A 21,302-nucleotide genomic window follows, 5' to 3' on the forward strand; every position below is an offset into this window, starting at 1 on the left:
GGATCGGGATTTCTTTCGAAATTTGTATTATATTATATTTAGACAATTCTGCTTTCTGCATCCAGAATGCATACGCGTTAATCTATTTCCAAGAATAAACTGATTATAAATGACGAGTTTTCAGCCGCAGTGTTTGTATGTGTGGAAGCGCGCCTCACCTTTCCTCCGCTCCCACCTCACGGCGCATGCGCAACGCCTCCAGCGGCCACTTACCCAAATCTGGCTCTGTGCGCTCACGAGGTTCCCCATCTCAAACTGACGTCACTGGCGCGGCCGGAGAGAGGGTGGTGGGATGTTTTAAGGATGGGGTGGGGTGGGGTGACAGTTATACCTACTATTCAGATGTAACCGGTACCCCCCCCCGTCTCCGCCCCCGGCCCGCCACTGCATCCTTATATAAAGCGCCAGAGCGCATCGTTCCAACCACTCTCCAGACGCCCAGAGGCGGGGAACTGATCCACCCGTGATAGGCACACCACACAGAGAAATACACCAAACTCCATGCAAAGTTGTATAACCTCAGACCCGTCGAAGGCTAGGATGGACGGTTCTCGATGACGACCAGTTAAAGTGCGACTTCATCCCGGACCGACTTTTAGCGTTTAAAAAAAAAAAAAAAAAACTCACACAGACTCAGTCCTTCGCTACTTGAGAAATGTACCGGTCTACGAAGGGGGCTTCGAAGGCTCGCAGAGACCAAATTAACGCCGAGATCCGTAACCTGAAGGAGCTTTTGCCCGTCGACGACGACGACAAAGCGCGCCTGTCCTACCTCCACATTATGTCGCTCGCCTGCATGTACACAAGAAAGTCCGTCTTCTTCTCGCAAGGTAAACGGAGGCTCGGGTGGATCGGGGGTCGTGTGTGTGTAGTTGTCCGCGGTGCTGATCGCTGTCCGCGGTGCTGAAACTTTCGCAAAGTCTGCCCGGTGTGTTCAAAGGAGTTCGCAGTCCAGTTCGCTTGTTTCAGTTCGATCGCGACCATGAAATGCCCATTTAATTGAATTGAATTGAATTGAACTTGATTTCATCTCCACCAGAGCTCCCCGTTGCCGCCGGCGGCCAGGAGGAGGGCGGGGGTCTGCTGTCCCTGCCAGAGCTGTCCGAGCTGATGCACACGCTGCCCGGCTTCCTGCTGGTGCTCTCCAGCGAGGGGAAACTCCTCTACCTGTCCGACAACGTGGCAGAGCACCTCGGCCATTCGATGGTAAAGCTTCTGCGCTCAAGTCACAGACAAAAAGGAAAATCCATTAAGTGTGAACGAACACAAGTAAATACTTTATTGATGTCGTTTCTCAGGTCGATCTCGTGGCACAGAGCGACAGTGTGTATGACATTATTGAGCCAAACGACCACTTCATCATGAGAAGCAACCTTCAACCAACGACGAGCCCCGAAAAAGGTAAAAAAAAAAAAAAAAAACTTATCAAGACACTTAACAGGATTCTGTAAAATATGTAAGCACGTTTGTAGTAGAATGTGACATTTTTTAATTGCATTGTCGTTTCTTGGCAGACCGCCTTTTCCGCTGTCGCTTCAACACGTCCAAGTTCGTCCGCCGCCAGGGCGCGGGGACCAGGCTGACGCTCGTGCGCGCGCGATGCCTGTCCCCCCCGTGTCCCGCCTCGTCGTACTGGGCCGCCAACCCGGTCTGGGTGTGCTCGTGCTCCCCCCTGGAGCCGCAAGCGCCCTACCCCGCCACGACCAGGAACCCGATTCTCACGCCCCCTCCCGACAATTCCTTCTTCCTGGCGTCCTTTCAGTCCCGCCATGCGCGGGACATGAGGTTACAGGAGGCGCAGGACAGGTGAGAGAGAGAGAGAGAGGGTGCATTCATCATTTAACACACATATACAGTGGATGTGTAGTAATAAACGGGTAAAACGGACGTGTTTCTATTGGTCGGCAGCATGCAGGTGTATTTGGGATATGATCTGGACGCCCTGCGGTCCCGCTCCTGGTACAGCATCCTGCACCCCCGGGATCTTGCCCATGCCTCCGCGCAGCACAGCAACCTGCGTGAGTAGAGTCTGGCACACACGCACATTTACTAGGACGCACGCTGTTGCCCAGCAACGGTCCCTCTGCTAAGACCCACTAAGACAAAGCGCACGCACCTCGGGCTGAACCCTGATTTGATCAGACACATGTCATAAATGCCATTATCCAAAACAAGAATGACTGTTTACTTGGCAAGAGGCTCTTGAGGTATTTACAGCTTCCTTTTTTTGTGTGTGTGTTTTGCTTCACAGTGGGTGGGGAGAGGCAGGTCGAGATGGTGGTCCAGGTAGAGGCAAGTGACCAGTCGTGGGTTTGGCTCTATATGGTGCTGCAGCTGGAGAACGGAGGAGAGCATCCAATCAGCAGCCTCAACTACGTCATCAGGTACTACAGATATGTGGAACGCTAATATTAATCATCCTCTTGTCTCAGGGGGGGTGAGGCCGCAACTCCTAACACTCTCGCTTCTCATTTTTGTCCTCCAGTGAGTCTGAGGCGTGGTCAGTGCGTCAGCAGCTGTCTTCAGAGCAGACCCAGTTAGCCTTGTATGTTGGCGCTGGTGGCCCCTACCCAGATGTTCTGGGCACGGCATCTTCTGACTTTCTGCCCAGTCCAGACCAGGTGTTCACGCCCAGCAGCAGCGGCCTCTCCGCCCAATCCTTCGACTTCAGCGTGGCCACCTCCAGTCGCAGCTCATCCGAGGAGTTTGGCGGCGCTCCCGCTGCCGGCCATTCCTTGCTGCTAACCTTGGGCAGTGACTCCCAACAGCAAGGGACTCCCAACACCGTGGAAGAGGGTGTCTTCACACAGCAGCAGCAGCGATGGCAGAGAGGGGCCAAGTTCCCCTCCACCTCCCAGATGACTGTAGCTCAGTCAGATCTCAAAGCTCCCCCTATGCCCACGCCACTTCAGCGCCCCGCCACAATGCCAACCCCCAGTCAGAGGGGGGAGTTGGTTTGCACGCCCCCCTACACCCCCCAATTTGGAGGGGGCCGCTTTATTTTTGCCGACGAGCAGTACATCTTAAGTTGTACCTCTGCTGGTGTCACTTCACAGATGGCACTGAGATTGCCTTCCTCAGCCAAGGAGCCACAGGGCCTCACAAATGACGCCCCTGGCCTGATTGTCCCCAGAGAGCTGCAACGCACGCCCCGCTATGAAAAACTGCCACCGCTCAAAGGTATGAACAACAGCGGTGACTGCTCCACCACGGCTCTGCCAGAGATCACAGGGCCCCTTTACGTAGATGTGCCCCATGAACCTTTCAGTGGTGCCCTCGAAGGCCTCCTCACCCCGGAGGCGTCTCCGACCAAAGGGGCCTTCCCGACATTGTTCTCCCAGGTTGGGAGAGAGAAGCAGATTGAAAGGCTGGAGATCTCATTACTGGCTGAGTATCTCAGCACTTTAGCTGAAGGCTTCTGCCACAACACTGGCCCCAGCCTCTCCAGTGCTGCATCGTCCAGCGCTTCCTGCTCCTTAAGTCACAATCAAGCGCCTTGGGATGGTGCAGACTTGTCCACTGTGCCAGAAGACGTCTCTCTGTTTGAAGAGAGCGTGTTAGTAGAACCTCCTTCCCCCTTTCCCCCACACGTGACCACATGCTCTTCTACGTCTTCATCCTCCCTTCCCTCCCCTCAGTGCTCCCCTAATACTCCTGTGAGCTGGTGCCCCCCCTTTATCTGTCAGGGGGGTGAGACCGCGACTGGCGTATGCCAGTTCAGTAGCGTCCAGACGACGCAATACAATCGAGCGGCTGAGGGTTCGATCCCGGGCTCGGAGTTGCCAGGCGATGGTGAGGCTCATACCCAGGGCGCGATGGAGGTGACAACGTCCTCCGTGATCGCCGCCTTGCCTGAACTGGAACCTCCGGCCACCGCCCCTGGCCTGTCCTGTGCCCAGTCCCTTTTGGAGGAGCTGGATGCCATGGAACCCATGTTTGGGGCTAGTGCCCCGCTCGCCCCCACTGTGGGGCAACATCCTGAGTTGTATCAACTCCCACATCAGAATTCTCCCCGGAGATTCTATCAAGGTACGCATGACTCTTTAGTTTTTGTAATTTTTAAATAGCACCAGATAAAAATATAAATATATACAGACATACTTATGTTCAAAAAGTACTAATCACTAAACCCTTCTCTCTCTCTTTTCAGATGGGACCAGTGATCATACGTTCTGAAATAAGTCTGTGACTTAATTAATTAAGTATGGCATATTGCCATGATTTGTGGAGCTACTGTTCTTAAAGATTGTGATGCGTAAAACCAATGTACAGACAACAAAAGAGTATATTTCTATCACATGCACAGTTAATATAAATAATACAAATGTATAAACTTTTTTTTTTGTGCACTGAACTAAATTTACTGTCACTTTTTTAAAAAAAGACGTGCTGACAGTTATTTTGAAGTGCCGTGTTTGTATTCACTTGTGTGAAGAATACCCGATGGATGCACTTAAACAAGACTGAGGGGACGGACTGGACCCGCAGTGTTTCAAATCACCAACGTAGAGTTGTCTACGCCTAAGTAAAGGATCATTCCTACGTTTTTGGTATTTCCTATTTAAAGAACTTGCTGTACCCGCCTGTGCCATTTTCTGTCCTATGACATGATTATTGCCCAGAGTGGCTGAATAATTATTGTGTATTTCTAACAGCCTCATGTGATTGTATTTATTTTATTTTATTTCTATTATCATTCTTGTGGATGTTTTGATTGATGTTAAAGCTCTTATGAGACTTCTGCTTATGAGTGTAATGTATCCTTATTAAAGCACACGTAAGGAGTATTAACGTCGTGCTGGGTCTGTGTAGAGTCAGTCCTTTATTATTTTTCTCACATCCGCCCTCTCACCCCATTCATTCCATTTTCTTGTGTCTCCATGGTTTCATAAAGCTGAGAGAGTTGGGAACTGACGCAAATGATGACAGCTCTTATGCCTGACGCACAAACATGCACACACTCAGATACACACAGACAAAGCACATAGACACATACTTGACTCAATCAGCACAATCAGCTTCCCACTCTCTGCTAGAAACACACACACACAAGCCCACACTTTCTCATTTTACCGACAATTTTGGCAGTGTTCTGTGCATAATATGTCCAAAAATGGTATTTCCTGCCATCCCTCTACCTCTTCTATGCTTCCTTCCGGTGTCTAAACACATTCTTCTCTTTCTGTGATGAACCTGAACATCCTGATCAATGTTCATGTTAAATTTGATTATTCATTGCCTGAGATGTTCAAATCAGTAATGAGAGTCATCTCCATTCACACCAATTTCTAAAATTGCAAATACATAAAAAAAAACTTGTTTCAATTCATACTATCTCTCTCCTTCTGTCTCTCTAACTCCTTTCCACATCCTTCCGATGACTGTATTCTGCCAGGGATGAAGAGGAGTAAAAATAGACCAGCATGAAAAGAAAGCAAGGCCGGCAAAATGGGCTGGAAGGTACATGAGGGGGCCTAGAGATGCTGAGACCTCCTCCATTCATCCAACTAGCTGAACATCCTTTCATCTCATCCCCTTTCACACATGTGCTCTGTCGTTCATACACTCTCATTCATCTGTGTTCTCTCCCCATGACTCACCTCGCACCATACTCATCCTTTCCTCCATTCTTCACTCCTTCGCTGCTGCTCTCTCCCTCTCTAACCCCTACTTTGTTCACTCGGTCTCTTGCGCACACGCCATCTGTCCTTGATATACAAATGAATCACTCCTCCATGGGTGGGTCATAAAACAGCATCACAAATTCACATCCACACACATACACTTCCTGCACTTGTTCTCTGAACTTTAAAAGTTCTAGTACTTTGTGTCCCTTTTGTTCATACTTAGAATCCTTTTAAGTTTGGTCTCGTTTCAGATTCGGAAAGGATACTTGGATTGGAATGTTTTAATAAATTGCAACTATAAATTAAGCTTGTTGAATACAACCAACATACACTACAGTTCAAAACTTTAGACATTTAGACTATTCATCTACAGCATTTATCAGACGCCCTAATCCAGAGCGATTTACAATCAGTGGTTGCAGGGACAGTCCCCCCTGGAGCAATTTAGGTATAAGTGTCTTGCTCCGGGACACAAGGGTAGTAAGTGGCATTTGAACCTGGGTCTTCTTGTTCATAGGCAAGTGTGTTACCCTCTAGGCTACTACCACCCACATTCCTTGATTTTTAAACACGAACAAGGATTGAATAGAAAAAAAAAATTATAATACTAAATAATCATTGACAAAGTTTGAAATAATAATAAAGTCAAAGCCAAATCTGCTGATGCTGTAGATCAGGGGTCACTAGCCTGGTCCTGGAGGGCACTCGTCCCACACATTGTTGTGCTTTCATTCATTTTCACACAACTTCTGTACTCATTATCACCCAGTTCTTGAGTTGAACGGTGTGGTGGAATATGGAAAGATATTAGCTGTGCAAGTGGCCTGTTTTATTGCTTCTTCAATCAGTGTAACCGTGAAAAGTGTTTTCTAATAATCAGTGACGATTTTAATGTGACAGACTTCGGTTAACAAAGGCCGCATCCTTCCACTGGAACTCGAGACTAATTGCTGCCGCTGAAGTTCTAGATGTACGCAGATATTCAATCATATACAGATATTTCCAGCTACGAGAGCCATTTAGAAACTCGTTCAGAGTTTTACATAAAGATGCCTGTGAAATGTAAAAAAGACCAGTGAGATTAATAATCCTAAAGACCAGTGCTGCCATCAAGAGGCTAACGAGACGTGACTAGACAGATGAAGGTGGGATTTGTTCAGTCACGAGTCACAAGACTAACTATAGTAAGGGAGGGATGAGGGGGAAATGTAAATACAAACCAGAACCACGAGGACAGCAAATTAATAACAGAGGCACGGAATAATCGGCGTGGAAAAGAAAACGCCGTATTTTATCAGAGCTTCTTCAAAAACGTGAGAAGAAAGTTGACCCGAGCCGCGCGGTGGCAGCAGCGGGCCGCGACTCCGCTCGCTTCCGGGGGAGAGTGTGCGAACTACTTCCGGCGTGACGTCACAAGCGTGGCAGAGGGCGGCGCTCTAAATTATTAATGGTGGAATCGATATCCGAATGTAAAGCCGCTAGTTCGCTCTTTGTGAAGGAGCAAGAGAAGGTAAGAGGACTGAAATGTGTTGCCTGGACGCGAGGTTACCCCGCCGCTGATCGTGCACATGTTCCGCAGCCCAGTGGGGGTCCCAGCCATGGCGTTCGTGGGGAGCCTGAGGGCCGTCAAGTCCTTGCTGCAGGGTGAGTGTCCGGTCATTAATCGAAATACACATAATTCTTACTTTAGTTAAGAAATTACCTGACGAATTTACCTACGAATTTACGAATTTAAGTTGAACGTAGTTTCTCTTACTGAAATGACAATCTGTTGGCTTATTATAATATTTTGCTAATCATTTAAGCACCTGAAAAGTGGACCAATGACATATGTATTTATATATAATAATAGACTTACTACAGATGGATTGGTCCGCTAATATTTCTGACAGCGGATAAATTAGGCTGTACACTTGTACAGGAAAACTCTGATCCAATGAATCAGTGGGATGTTTCCTAGTAAGAAGAAAATTATGGTAACACTAAGGGACTAGCCTGCTAGAATTGGGAATTGATGTCATGGGCGTTATTTAAACATGAAATGTCTTGCAAAAAAGGTTTTTTTTTTGTCTCAGTCAGAGACAAAAAGTCAGGACAAAAATTCTTGTTATGAGTGAAATTTTGCTATAAATACTTTCTTCATGGCAAGCATGTAATACATGCTAGCGTACACTGATTCTGGTTTTGGTTTGTTTTGTAGTTTCACAGACTGTGTCCCCTTGGACAGCACCTATACTTTCCAGGACCATGGCCACACTTAATCAGATGCATCGGAAAGGGAAACCTGCCCCTTCACCCCCTAAAGTGAGCGCCACATTTGGGCGTCCTCAGCTCAAAGCGGTGGTTCTGAAAACAATGATCCGGAAACCCAAGAAACCTAATTCTGCAAACCGGAAATGTGCACGTGTTCGTCTGTCCAACGGCAAAGAGGCTGTGGCATTTATCCCAGGTGAAGGACACAACCTCCAGGAGCACAATGTGGTGCTGATACAGGGAGGCAGGACCCAGGATCTGCCTGGGGTGAAGCTCACGGTGGTCCGAGGGAAATATGACTGCGCCCATGTGGTGAAGAAAAAGCAGTGATGGCGGCTGAAATTATTAGCAATAATTGTAATAAATGTCCTATATTTACATGGGTTTTTATTTATTTATTTATCCTTGATTGCACACACAACTACATAGAATTTCCCAATCAGGGATGCAAGCTTTTCCTCACACATTGAAATTACTACATTTTACAGCTACTCCAGTGTAAATGTCACATTTTAGTGCACTTATTGTAGAACATAAACATGAGAAAAGGAAATGCTGTTTTACAGTGACAGCACTAGACTCTTTATTTTTCAGAATAGAATGCCTTTATCGTCACTATGTACAATGAGCCTTAAAGCAACTCCTTTAGTGCAGGCATGAAAGTAGATAACAACATGAAAAATATAGAATATACAATAAGGTATCAGGAATTACAAAGTGACTGTGCTATATACATATGGGAAGAATAAATAACTGAGTAGGTTTACAGACAGTGTGTGGGGGTTGCACTTTCGATTATTGCATATTGATATCGAGCTATTCAGAATAATTATGAACGAGTACTGAGTAGTGGACGGACAGCGAGAATAATGTAATTTCACAGTATTCAATGATAATAAATATTAATATTTTACAACTTCAGGATAGAAGAAAGTCCAGGAGTTCGTGGCTCAGACACTGAATTCAGTGCATGTGTGAGTTAAGAGTGGTCATGACTTTTGTGGACTCTTAGTGAGCAATGGGTAGCCATGAAAGGAGCAGTGTGTGGGGACGGTCCCTTGCTCAGTGGCACCTTGGCGGTTCAGGATTTGGCCACCACTGCCCCTGTTGCTCTCTGTCTCTCTCTCTCCGCTCGAGTCCATGCGCTCTGTGAGCTGCACAAACACCATTAGTGTCTGTCATGGAGGGCAGAGGGCTGCCAATGACCTTCTGTGCTTCCTTTACTACTCGCTGTAGCCTCCCTGCCTATGTACAGCCTGTCAGCAGGCACTCAATGGATAAGCAGTAGTCATTAGCAGGTTGTGTGTCCTGAGGACCCTCAGGAAGTGTAGCCACTGCTGAGCCTTCTTGATGACTGCTGTGATGCTGTATGTCCAAGAGATGCCAGTCAATGATCCCCTTCGTTTTTTGGTGTTTAGAGCCAGTTGGGAGAGATGAGGGGAGATGAGACACCACTGTGGCGTTGTCAGCAAACTTGACGATGAGATTGTTGTTGTGGCCAGGACTGCAGTTGTGGGGGTAGGAACTGTTCAGGAGGGGGCTCAGCACACAGCCCTGTGTTTTTAACAGGCTCTTTGGGTTTAAGTTGCTGAGCCTCCATTTCTGCTGCAACCAGTAATTTCCTGAACTGTAGCCTGCAGCCTACAACAGGTATCGCACTAAAATAAGAGCCAAGTGGTCAAAGCATCATGGTAACAGGTTGTTACCAACTGCCTGGGCCTCATGGCAGAGTAACATGAAGGGGAGACCACACGTGAATGGACACAATAAAGAAAAACAAGATTTATTTAAAGATAACAAAAGTTAGTAAAAGATGAAAAGTTAATAATAGTAGTGCTTCAGGGACAAGACATGCATTTCGATCCAACAGGGGACATTAGCGTAACGTTATCCCAAAACCCCCCCCCCCCCCCCCCCCCCCCCCCCCCCCCCCCCCCCCCCGCCCCCCCCCCCCCCCCCCCCCCCCCCCACCCCCCCCCCCCCCCATACATGCTGAACCTGCAAATTGGATTGTTGCAAAAACAACAAATTGCACATTAGAAGCTGACTAGGACTCTTCAATGACTGCAGGAAAGTTAGCATCATGTGATCGGAATAGACAGTCACAAAAACAGTTCCACCACCCAAATACACATCAAAATGTTGCAGCCCCAAAATAATGGCCAGTGCTTCCTTCTCAAATGTTTAATAGTTCAACTGATCATTAATTCATCTGATCAAGTACCACCCCTGCCCCAACATGACATGCATCCACGTGTTGTTAACGGGCGATTTAGACGTGGAGCCATCAGCACTGGGCCAGAAGTTAACAACGAGTTTAAGGTGCAACCACGGGGGAAAAATTGGGACAACAAGTCACATAATACCCCACCATTCCAAGGAAATGCCGGAGCTCTACTTTCAGGGTAGGAACAGGGTAGTTGTTGATGGCTACAACCTTAGCATGGACTGGTTTCACTTGTCCTTGCCCTACCACTTTACCCAAATACGCCACCGTCACTTGTGCAAATTCACACTTTGCCAGATTAAGCACATCCACCCAGACCCAAAAGAATCTGGTTCATTAAGCGCTGAAATGTGGCTGGGGCGTTTCGTAGCCCAAAACCCATCCGCGAATAAGAATACAGTACAGTGGATGTTATGAAAGCTGACACCTGGAGGACCTGATAATAACCTTTCAATAAATCTAATTTACTGACCAACCGGGCTGTCCCCACTCGATCCACACAACCCTCCACGCTGGGAAAGGGAAATGTTTTTTTTTGTAACATGATTCAGTTTCCTGTAATCAGCACAAAACCTAAATGTACCATCAGGCTTCCCAACTAAAATACAGAGTGAGGCCCAGCTAAAATGTAAAGGCTTTGTAAACCTAATTTCGAATACATTTCCCGCCTCTGTATCTAGATGTCGCTGCTTTTCTGGAAACAACTGATAAAAGCGCTGCCTGATGTCAAGTTCAATTAAATGAGTACAAGATGGTATATCCGAAAACAAAGAACTAAAACCAGATATTAGACACTTAATCTCCAGTGTAGACTCAACTGGCAAAGGCACCGGCACCAGCCCTCTGCAGAATCCCCATGCCTGACGGAGAGTCTCCCACACCGCCCAGTGCTGTTGACCTTAATGCAAGAGCGAGGATCGGGTAAGAGGTTTTAGGTAATCAAATGCCAAGATTCCACTGAGCAAAGTCTCCACACATGGCTGCCCACTGCTCACTAAGAGTGATGGTTAAAAGCAGACACATTCCTTGTGTCACCGTGTGCTGTGCTGCAGTGTTTCACAATCACTTCATTTTCACTAAGTCGCATATTTCATGAAATGCTGATGCAGGTTTAGGTTGGTCCTTGTTCACATTACAGTTTTCACTGAAATGAGGAGTGAAAATTACAACCTAAAACATTTAGGTTTAATGTAAGGTTTTCCTTACTTACTGATCAGTGACTTGGATAGTTTCCAATCTCCCTGTGGCTCTGACCTGGATGGACAAATGGAGGAATACTTTCTAATGTTTTGATTTACATTTATTGCGCATGCTTTTTTAGACGTGAAAAGTATTTTTGTTTAGTGTATCTTCTTCCCTTGGGAACCTTCCTCTGATCACACTGGAAAAAAAGACGTAATATGGTCATCTAGGGTAGTAGTGTATGTTTAGTCATGGTCTTACCATGTTTTATGTAGAGTGAGGGTGCGATGAATTGCCCAGCATACCACTTTCAAGACATGACAGAAAACAAACCAAAAATAGTCAGCTGAGTCAAAATATGAGCCAGACATGCAATAGCCACTTCCTCAAACCATAATAATAATAATACACGATATTTCAATTTTCACAGAAAAACACACACATCCTCTTATTCTTAAACACAGACAGGTAGTCCTGGAGCGCCATGAACAGCTTTACCAGTATGTTACACAAATTACACATAATCAATGTCTTTTTCCCCTCCTCTTGAGATGCATGACATTCTATCAGGGACAAAAGACCCACATCCAGATCTTCCAGTGGAAATGCTCTTCTCATTTAACATGGATTTTTTTGTACACAAATTATGCAGTGTGAGTTCTGAAATCTACATTAATTTAGCTGAAGCTCTTTTAATGACTTGCATTCTGGCTATGGTTCACCCTGGAGAAGCGTCAGAGTCAAATGTGCAGCCGTGGGGCACAATGGCAGTGACAGTAGATTCATAGGAGTGATTATGTGTGTGCGTTTTTACAATTTAAGGATGATATGTGTTATTCAGGAAGCAGGATTGGTCCCTATCTGTGATGTTGGAAGGGAACATTTTCTTACATTAATAATAATACTATCCTGCTCAGGGCTTCAAATTACCATTTTATGTGTTCTTGGCACAATAAGCTGTGGGACTGGCCATAGTTCTGATACATGTGTTTTAAATACTCATTTCAAATGCAAAATAGTATTCTTATGTGCGTTTGATTAGGATTTCGAAACTGCCTTTGTTCTTACGTTCTTACTTTACTACTTTAAAACGCTTTCTGTGAGATGTCTATGTAATTACATAATAATTAGATGCAGGCTCGAATACGTTTTTTGTCAAGACTTGTTTGAAACCTAAGTTGTGCTTAAAGACATTTACCCATCTGCCGTATAGGCTATACTGCACAAATCCGCTCATACATTATTGCTTTGCTTAGGAAGCTTTCCAGGAGGTATATTACCTGTTGACTTCAACTGATGTCTAATGTAATTGGTTGGCATTAGGATGACAGATTAAGGTAATGTAAGTTTATTCTTCCTTCATATTTTCAAATGACAAAAATACTATATTTTACCAGTGTTGGGCATCTTCCTTCTTAATCAATTATAGTTACTAACTACTTATTTTAAAAAGTAACAACTCAGTTACAACTCAGTACAACTCAGGGAAAGTAACTTATAATGTTCAAATGTGCCAAAAATGTGGATGGTGTTACTCTTTACTTTACTTTACTGTACTTGGCAGATGCTTTTATCCATAGCTACTTACAAGAGGAAGACACCAGCAATTCTCATTCAGTTTCCATAGAGTTTGAGTTACAAAACTAAGAGCCCTGATAAGGCCTAACTTGTCAAGAATAGAACATGCTCGGGATTTGTTAAGTGCAAGAAGAATGTTATTTTTTTTTATCTCTTTAGTGAGTGTGTGCATGTGCGTGTGTTAGATTTGTCTGAAATACTTTTAAAACAAGTGGGTTTTCAACTGCTTCTTAAAGGTGGTAGTAGTCTCGGCTAGTCGAATGGAGCAGGGCAAGTTGTTCCACCAGCCAGGGACAACAAAGGAGAACAGAGTTGATTGGGATCAGAGACCCCATGAAGAGGGAATTTTTAGTCTGATTTCGTTTGCAGTGCAGGAGTGTAGCTAACCAGAGTTACAATAGTTGAGTTCAGAGATGACCATTGCCTGGACGAGGAGCTGCGTAGCCTGTTGTGAAAGAAAAGGCCTAATCTTGCGAATGTTTTAGAGAGTGAACCTGCAGGATCTGGAGATCGCAGCAACGAGGGAGAGACTGTCCGTATCGTCTGTTCCTGTGCTGTGCTGTTTGGTTGCTCCTCCATACCAGACTGTGATGGAGGACAGGACAGACTCAGTGACTGCAGTGTAGAGATGGAAGAGATGTTTGTCTCACACTTCAGGTCCTGGGAGATGGTCGTACCCAGGGTTAAAAGGTCTCCATAGAACGCACTTGTCTCTGGGGTGGGTGAGGGCCGTAAATCTGTTGATCTCAAACTTGCAGTAGAAGCTGTTAAGCTCATCTGCAAGGCTTTCACATTTCACATCATGTGTGCTCATTTGTTAGGTGAGGTGTGCACCCTGACTGCCCACGGTGCACAGTTTATTCAAGAGTTGCATTGCTTATGAATTCGTAAAGGGTGCACCACACGCACTACACCCTGCAGATCAACACACTTGCCAGTAGCAATGTTCAAACTGGATGAAATATATTTTTTTTTACCATGTCTAATTACGCTTGAATGTTCTTATCTGAATTGACTTGAAGCCTAAAGAAATCGATATGCCTCATTTTAACAATGTTTATAAACCATTTTACTAATGGCAACAATGCAATTAATAAGTTGCAACAATGACAAATGTTTTTTTTAGTTTGCAATGCATTTGATACTTTTTACACATTTTGTTACGTTACAGCCTTATTCCAAGATGGATTAAATTCATTTTGTTCCTCAGAATTCTACACACAACACTCCATAATGACAATGTAAAAAAGTTTACTTGAGGTTTCGGTAAATGTATAAAAAATAAAAAAATGCCAAAGCACATGTACATAAGTATTCACAGCCTTTGCCACGAAGCTCAAAATTGAGCTCAGGTTCCTCTTGTTTCCCCTGATCATCCTTGATTTGTTTCTGTAGCTTAAGTCCAACTATGAAAAAAGTTGATTGGACATGATTTGGAAAGGCACTATATAAGGTCCCACAGGAACTGCTTTGAGGCACAAATCTGGGCAAGGTTAAAGAAAAAATTCTGCTTCTTTTGAAGGTCCCAATGACCACAGTGGCCATCATCCATAAGTGGAAGAAGTTCAAAACCACCAGGACTCTTCCTAGACCTGGCCGGCCTAAACTAAATGATCAGGGGAGAAGGACCTTAGTCAGGGAGGTGACCAAGAGCCTGATGGTGAAAGTGAAGTGCCAGGCCTGGATTTTGCCAAAAGGCACCTGAAAGACTCTCAGAGCAACAAAATTCTCTAGTCTGCTGAGAAAAAGATTGAACTTTTTTGGTGAAAAACAAGGCACCTCTCATCACCAGGCCAATAGCATCCCTTCAGTGAAGCACGGTGGTGGCAGCATCATGCTGAGGGGATGTTTTTCAGCTGCAGAAACTGGGAGACTAGTCAGGATAGAGGGAAAGATGTACAGAGATTTCCTGGATGAAAACCTGCTCCAGAGGGCTCTTGAACTTCTTTCAACAGGACAACGACCCTAAGCACACAGCCAAGATATCAAATAAGTGGCATCAGGACAACTCAGAATGTCCTTGAGTGGCCCAGCCAGAGCCCAGACTTGAATCCGATTGAACATCTCTGGAGAGATTTTAAAATGGGTGCACTGGTGCTTCCCATCCAACCTTATGGCTTGAGAGGTGCTGCAAAGATGAATCGACAAAACTTTCCAAGGATAGGTGGCTTGTGGCATCCTATTCAAAAAGACTTGAGGCTGTAATTGCTTCCAAAGATGCATCGACAAAATATTGATGTGTAAAGTATGTGCTTTCTTAGTTTTTTAATTTTTAATACAATTTACAAAACCTCAAGTAATGTTTTTCATGTTGGTATTATGGAGCATTGTGTGTAGATTTCTAAGGGAATGAATGAATTTAATCCAATTTGGAATAAGGCTACAGCATAACAAAATGTGCATGCGCTGTGAATACTTTTCCAGATTGTGGAGTTTTCATTTATGTAATTATCTTAAAGAGTGTTTAGCTGATGAATGAAATATTTATGATGGCTACAGTGTAATGTTTGTGTTCATTCAGGAAATTCATTAAATATGCTTTATTTACATATTTTTTGCAGCACTTTGTAATGTGTAACATACAAAATATGTACATAGATTTAAACTCACATTTTTTCCTGTCTAACCCTATGTTGGTGAAGGAATGAGATGTCATTAATAATATCTATAGATTTTCTCTGAAACTGACCTTTTTTTGTAACTAAAAAAATCCTGTCAATGGGACTATTTCCTTAGCAATGATCACAGTTTATGCACCATAACAATACATAGTGTTGGTGTCATTAGACACAATAAAATCATCTGCAGTCCTTCCCTTTCATTGATTAAACAGGTCAACAATGGCCAATATAAAGAAAGTCCATCTGTTTTTGGCTATAATTTATTCCTACAGGTCATATAATGACTATGGAAGAACATTAAGGTGTGACTTCACCCTCAGCTCTGCCGTTCTTCACCTACAGCAAATTTTGAAAATTGTGTGAGGAGAAGTTTGTTTGTCAGACATGTATTATTTCATTTAAACTCACAGAATAAAGTGACAGAATCCTTGGATTACTTTTAAAAGTATATAGGGTTTCGAGCAATTTTCAACCAACAAAATGTCAGCTGCTATGAAAATGCCAGCTGTTTGGTCAATATTAACAGCACTGGCCACCAGTTCAAAAAGTATGCAGTGCCCCATTAAACCAGTAAATGTACCAACATAAGGCAATGCAATAGTTATACTGGGACTTAGTAAAAGTCAAGAGGATTCTTTAAATACTAATGTCTCAGGCAAGTGATTCTAGGATATATAATTGTATTTGCATATTTGCATGCTACCGCCAAGGCTATAACCCCCTTTTAATCCTTAACTGTGCCACCAAGTGATGCTCTACACAATGTCCACCTGTACTGTTGGAATAGGGATGGTCGATCTATCTTCGTAGCAGTTGTAGATGTTAACAGAAATCAGAAATGTAGTAGCACTGGAGTTTTTGAAATTCTGTAAACCACAGCAGCCTGGGAGCATGTTCTGGCAAACTAAGATGCATGAGAAGATGATGAAGTATTATCGTGTCTAAGGTTTAATGCCAGGCGAAAGCTCAGCCAGACACTTCACTAGGTTTTCTGCCCTCTCTGGGGAACTGGTTTCCTTGGTCTTTTTCCTGATGTAATGCATTGTCTCTTTCAGGCTGCCAGTGCTGCCTGTCCCAGTGATAAAGCTGCGCAGAAGCTGCTGGTTGGAGTCCACCGACAGGCCCAAGAGGAAGCGAAGGAACAGGTCAAAATGACCACTTTTGCAGTGCAACATCTTGTCCACAGCATTCTTGTGCAAATCAGACAAACTGGGTGCCAGGTATGATTTTACCATGGAGAGCCTCCTTGTCTCCACAACATTCTTGTTCTGGTTCCTGAAGCTGAGGAACACATACAGAGCAGCTAAATACTCCTGTACAGTGGGGTGAATGAAGGAGTGCACCTTCTCCTGGTACATGATGAACTTCTCTTTGAAAAACTCAGTGCAGAGTCCAGCACGAACGATGACTTCCTCCTTGTCCAAGTTGTACTCCTTCCAGTTTTCTCTGGATATTTCAAATGCACCTTTCTCCAACATGTGGTAGGCCATCTTCCCCAGCTTGGTGACCAACTGTATAACCTCCTCTGTCTTTCTGCCACTCTGCTGCTGCCACTGACAGTACATCCTGATGTACACCATCAAAAGGTATGTGTACAACCCTGTCAGTGTATTTGAGAGCTCCTTCCCCGGTGGAAGATTCTGGAATTCCCTCTGGAGAACTGTCGAGACCACGCTGCAGAATATGGGCATGTGGCACATGATGTCAAGTGTTCTGTTTGCTTTCACATGCTTAATTATCTGCTCAGCAAATGCTGTGTTGGTGTGTCTCTTTCTAAAGAAGGTTTCCTTTTGTTCTCCTTTGAAACCCCTCACCTCTATGAGTTGGTGAACTCGCTCTGGTGGCACCTGATTCCCCACAATGGGGCGTGATGTGATCCATACATAAGCTGAGTAGAGCATATTGCCTTTTATCAAGTTTGTCATCAAGACCCCTACTTTGTTCTTTGAACTCACGTCAGACAAGTACTCTGTTTTACGAAAGTCCAGCATGTCAGCGTAGTCTTCCAAGCCATCAAGAATGAACAAGACCTGACAGTCCTCAAAATCCAGGCAATCAATGGTCTTCATCACTGGGTGAAATTTATAGACCAAGTCGAGGAATGTCATAGCTGTGTCTTCCACCCGCCTAAGCTCACAGAAGGGCATTGGTAGGATGAAGAAGATCTCTGAATGGGTCCTTCCTTCCACCCAGTCCAGAATAAACTTCTGCACAATGACAGACTTGCCTATACCAGCCACCCCTCTCATCAGGACAGATGTAATATACTTCTCCTCAAGTACTTTTGGGTCAAAGATGTCATTGTATGAGATTTCTTTGTTCTTTGCTCTGCGATCTTCAACTAATTCCTCAAACTTCGGTATGACTTCATGTTCACTGTTAATAGTGGCTAGAAAGCCTGATGTAATGTAGGGTTCGGTGAAGACAGAGTCAAATGGAACCTGTTCTCCTTGCTGCCCAAATCTTTCACTTATAGTGCTGTATTTTCTTTTAAGGATCTCCTTCAAGTCATAGCGAACCTCATCTGAAACGAGATTAGAAATGCTTTAGGGCCAACATGAGAAATGTGTCCCTCAAAAGCTTTAATGTGACACAACAATGTTTTATTGGGATAATGACTTAATTTTCTTATTTCAAAATAACAACTATCACTAGTATTATGTTTTGTGAGGTATTAATGATTTTGAGGTATTAATGATGTCTTTTTAGAGAGCAATCAATTAGTACAGCATGACAGGGGAGATGAAGATAATGACATTAAAAAACTAGGGATTGCATATAGTATATAAAGACCACTGTCTTACTTCTTTTGCAGATTCCATCAAGGTACTCGACCAGATGTCTTATGCCCATCTGACCTAAGACCACCTTGGTGACTTTCAAGGCCACTTCAAAATCACAACATTTCAGGATCCTATCCACTAGATCATGAATCTCTGGACAGTTCAATGGCTCTTTAAAGCACTCAGGGTATCGCTCCCATAGCATCTTCTTGAAGAAATTCAGGTCATGTGTTTTCAACTTTTGTAATGTGGTCTGAAGCAGCTAAAATAAGGGGGAAAAAAGATTTTCTATACAAAAACGAGTAAACATTACTAAAATATAATGAGTGAGATTCAATAACTGATGTTCACCTTAAAAGTGAACTCAATAGTGAATGCTGGGTGCCTCTTCTCATTTGGTTCTTTCTGAAGCTCGGGTTTCAGAGGAATGTCTGATTCTGCTCTGGAGGTCTTCTCATGAACCCTTCAGTCAAAAATGAGAGATGTTGCAAAAAAGATTAAGATACAACATTTCAAAAAGATTTCCAATGTACTTTCTGCCCATTAGAAGCTACAACAGCAACTCAAACATCTGGTGAGGGATGAAGACAGATTACTTTTGTTCTGATTTCTTCACAACATCCTCTCCATCATTGCTGCTCAGTGAGGAGTGGCTAGAGATAGAGTCCTCTCTGTCCAGATGCACTCTGTGAAAGCAGGAAAAATTAATGTTCAATAAAACTAAAAAAACATTTAGTGTGGGGAGATTTTCAAATCAATTAAATAATGTTTTACACCCGAAGACAATTCCGACCATGATTCTTTTAGCCTTTTTTTCTATGCATTTAATTACATGTGATGTGCTGTCATGTGCAATGTTAAGATATCATACATGAATGATATTTGGGAGTGCATAGCTCCTTGTGTGCAAATGGTTAACAACTAATTTAATGATCAGGCCCTAAAAAGGACCTCTGCACTGAATCTAAAGAATGCCCAATAAAGATTGCTAGAGCTGAAATGGACCGTATTTCCACCAGCATGGTGAAATTATGATTCTGTCAACCCAGTCATTAGATCATCACTAAAATGTCTGTAAACCCTGATCTGATTGATGATGATCCAGTATATCAATATGTATTTTATGGTTTGTTAAATGCACAGAAATATTTTCTATTAATGTTTTCAGGTAATATAAATACCTTGTTTTTGGCAAATGCTCCTCAAAAAATTCAGAATCTGTGTCCTCGAGTTCCATATTATCACTCCCCATGGAATTATAACTAAGAGCTGGGGAGGCACACTTTTCGATGTGACGCCTGACAAAAAAACCCAACAGACACTTGTATATAAACTTATACACAGACACTGGTATACAAGAAATGAATAGCGCAACATGTTCACAATATCTACATGTCTTACCCTATGTGAATGGATCCATACGGTAACAAATTCAGGACAGGTCTTAGGGGGATGAAATCATCCTCTTCATTGCCTGAGTTACTCCCAAATGCAGAAGCACCATGCCCTAGCGGTATGTCCTCGTCTAATTCCATGTCTTCCATGGCGGCGGGTGTGAGAGAAGTCTGCTGAGAAGGTAAATGTAAAAACATAAATGAATAAATATCTCATGTAAACACTACACCGTTTTGCGTGCTACCTGTAACCATAGTATGTTCCTCATACACAAATGATTGTGAGTTTAAACAACCAACGGGGGGCCAGCTTTTATATTTCCTTCTGTTTTGCATCTCAGTTGTAAAATATTGTGTGTGTTTCTTCGCATTCACTTTAATTTAAACACAAATGCGAACATTGCATCATTATGCGTTGTTACTGGTTTAGCTTTACGAAAATGTCTCCCATCGGATCATTTATTGGTTAAATCTAGGTCTGAATTCTACTATATCCGTAGGATAACTTGGCACGCACAAATACAAGGCATACAAAGCCATTTCTTACTTAATCTCCCAGTCAACACAAGTCATATTATCTAGTAATAATTTATATTTGTATATGTATTAAATAGATTCGTTTAATGCACATTTAAATATCCCCAAATCATGCCCAGTCGTGTCTTAATCCTACAGGAATCCCAACGTTTATGAACGTTGTGTTATTTCCAGGCATAAAACACATGATAAAAACCCCGGAAGTGTGGACATTAAACCTGGCTGGACCTGTAGCCGGAACGCGGTTTACTTCTTCGCGTTCCTCTCGTTTCCTGAGTAAGTTCTGATACGTGCGGACTCTTCCACGCCACGTTCGCAGAAAGGGTCGATTTGTGACCAGGTCTACAGAACCTGATCACTTTTCCCCGCGGTGTTTCCTGGATCCTGCTTTCGTTTCCGGGGACGCGCATGCGCGGCGCCGTAAAGCGACAGCGACCTTTTTTATGACGGGAGGGTCGAGGAGGCGTCCGGCAGGGGGCGCTGTAAACCCCGGCCCGCATTTCCACGTTGGCTTTTCTTCTTATCAAAAATAATTAATAATAACAACTAAAAAACTAATACGCGTTTCGTCAGTGGCACACAGTCATACTGTTGCATGTGCACATCTGATTTAATCTGATCTCTATATTAAAAAATATATTTTAAGAAGATGTATATATAAACTGAATTAAAAACTTTTTTTTTTTTTTCTGGTGACAATCAAAAAGCAACTAAGACTAAATAACAGTTCTGCATATTTTGCCATGAACTTGCTCTGTTTGACTTACTTAATGAATGCTGGTACAATTTCCAGTCTACCAGAAATAACTGTAATGAAATGTGCCAGACTAACTTCCAGCAAATGTGGTTGCCTAACTATTGCTTGTTCCCTTCTCCAGCAACAGAAGGAGGAATCATCTGTCATTTGTTATCATCTGTCACCAGAAATAGTTGACTGCTGCCTGGCTGGGTGTGGTATTGTGTGTAGGTTGGCAGTCCTGGGAAAAAGGTCACTTTTTTTGTTCTGAAGTGCTGGGCTCACAGACGTCCTTTTCTCTTTGTTCTGTTGCAGTGGGGGCTGTGGCAACCCCCTCTCCTTCACACACACACACACACACACA

General features: G+C 43.7%; 3 protein-coding genes across 11 annotated transcripts; 2 read left to right on the forward strand and 1 right to left on the reverse strand.

Moving 5' to 3' along the window:
- Positions 1–438: 438 nt before the first annotated feature.
- Positions 439–4,788, forward strand: npas4b (neuronal PAS domain protein 4b). The gene is made up of 8 exons (XM_028983950.1): positions 439–830; positions 1,040–1,206; positions 1,299–1,401; positions 1,515–1,806; positions 1,909–2,018; positions 2,252–2,384; positions 2,486–4,029; positions 4,151–4,788. The coding sequence occupies exons 1-8, from the start codon at positions 656–658 to the stop codon at positions 4,174–4,176; spliced, it is 2,550 nt and encodes an 849-aa protein (XP_028839783.1). The 5' UTR covers positions 439–655; the 3' UTR covers positions 4,177–4,788.
- A 2,223-nt stretch (positions 4,789–7,011) lies between these two features.
- On the forward strand, positions 7,012–8,263 carry mrps12 (mitochondrial ribosomal protein S12). 3 transcript variants are annotated; one of them, XM_028984482.1, is made up of 3 exons: positions 7,012–7,137; positions 7,207–7,271; positions 7,828–8,263. In XM_028984482.1, the coding sequence occupies exons 2-3, from the start codon at positions 7,226–7,228 to the stop codon at positions 8,208–8,210; spliced, it is 429 nt and encodes a 142-aa protein (XP_028840315.1). In that variant the 5' UTR covers positions 7,012–7,137; positions 7,207–7,225; the 3' UTR covers positions 8,211–8,263. The 3 variants fall into 3 exon arrangements, with proteins under 3 accessions (XP_028840315.1, XP_028840316.1, XP_028840314.1); XM_028984483.1 differs by having other exon boundaries at positions 7,022–7,137; positions 7,212–7,271; XM_028984481.1 differs by having other exon boundaries at positions 7,036–7,271.
- Positions 8,264–15,392: 7,129 nt separating this feature from the next.
- Positions 15,393–20,601, reverse strand: nlrc3l1 (NLR family, CARD domain containing 3-like 1). 7 transcript variants are annotated; one of them, XM_028983837.1, is made up of 7 exons: positions 20,453–20,601; positions 19,673–19,836; positions 19,453–19,569; positions 18,868–18,957; positions 18,623–18,734; positions 18,293–18,533; positions 15,393–18,012 (listed from the first exon to the last, which is right to left on the reverse strand). In XM_028983837.1, exons 2-7 carry the CDS (start codon positions 19,813–19,815, stop codon positions 16,430–16,432), a joined length of 2,286 nt encoding a protein of 761 aa, XP_028839670.1. In that variant the 5' UTR covers positions 19,816–19,836; positions 20,453–20,601; the 3' UTR covers positions 15,393–16,429. The 7 variants fall into 7 exon arrangements, with proteins under 7 accessions (XP_028839670.1, XP_028839668.1, XP_028839664.1 ...); XM_028983835.1 differs by having other exon boundaries at positions 19,673–19,839; XM_028983831.1 differs by having other exon boundaries at positions 20,431–20,601.
- Between the last annotated feature and the right edge of the window lie 701 nt (positions 20,602–21,302).

Source organism: Denticeps clupeoides, chromosome 6, assembly GCF_900700375.1.
Source record: "Denticeps clupeoides chromosome 6, fDenClu1.1, whole genome shotgun sequence".
Classification (NCBI taxonomy): Eukaryota; Metazoa; Chordata; class Actinopteri; order Clupeiformes; family Denticipitidae; genus Denticeps; species Denticeps clupeoides.

Bases quoted from the DNA above. Each gene is read 5' to 3' on its own strand.
- npas4b (XM_028983950.1), top strand. From the start codon at position 656: ATGTACCGGTCTACGAAGGGGGCTTCGAAGGCTCGCAGAGACCAAATT. The intron at 1,402-1,514 runs GTAAAAAAAAAA...GTTTCTTGGCAG, and splicing joins AACGACGAGCCCCGAAAAAG to ACCGCCTTTTCCGCTGTCGC. The intron at 2,019-2,251 runs GTGAGTAGAGTC...TTTGCTTCACAG, and splicing joins CGCGCAGCACAGCAACCTGC to TGGGTGGGGAGAGGCAGGTC.
- mrps12 (XM_028984481.1), top strand. From the start codon at position 7,196: ATGTTCCGCAGCCCAGTGGGGGTCCCAGCCATGGCGTTCGTGGGGAGC. The intron at 7,272-7,827 runs GTGAGTGTCCGG...TTTGTTTTGTAG, and splicing joins CGTCAAGTCCTTGCTGCAGG to TTTCACAGACTGTGTCCCCT.
- nlrc3l1 (XM_028983837.1), bottom strand. From the start codon at position 19,815: ATGGAAGACATGGAATTAGACGAGGACATACCGCTAGGGCATGGTGCT. The intron at 18,958-19,452 runs GTATTTATATTA...CTGCTTTCACAG, and splicing joins GAGCATTTGCCAAAAACAAG to AGTGCATCTGGACAGAGAGG. The intron at 18,735-18,867 runs GTAATCTGTCTT...TTTTGACTGAAG, and splicing joins GTGAAGAAATCAGAACAAAA to GGTTCATGAGAAGACCTCCA.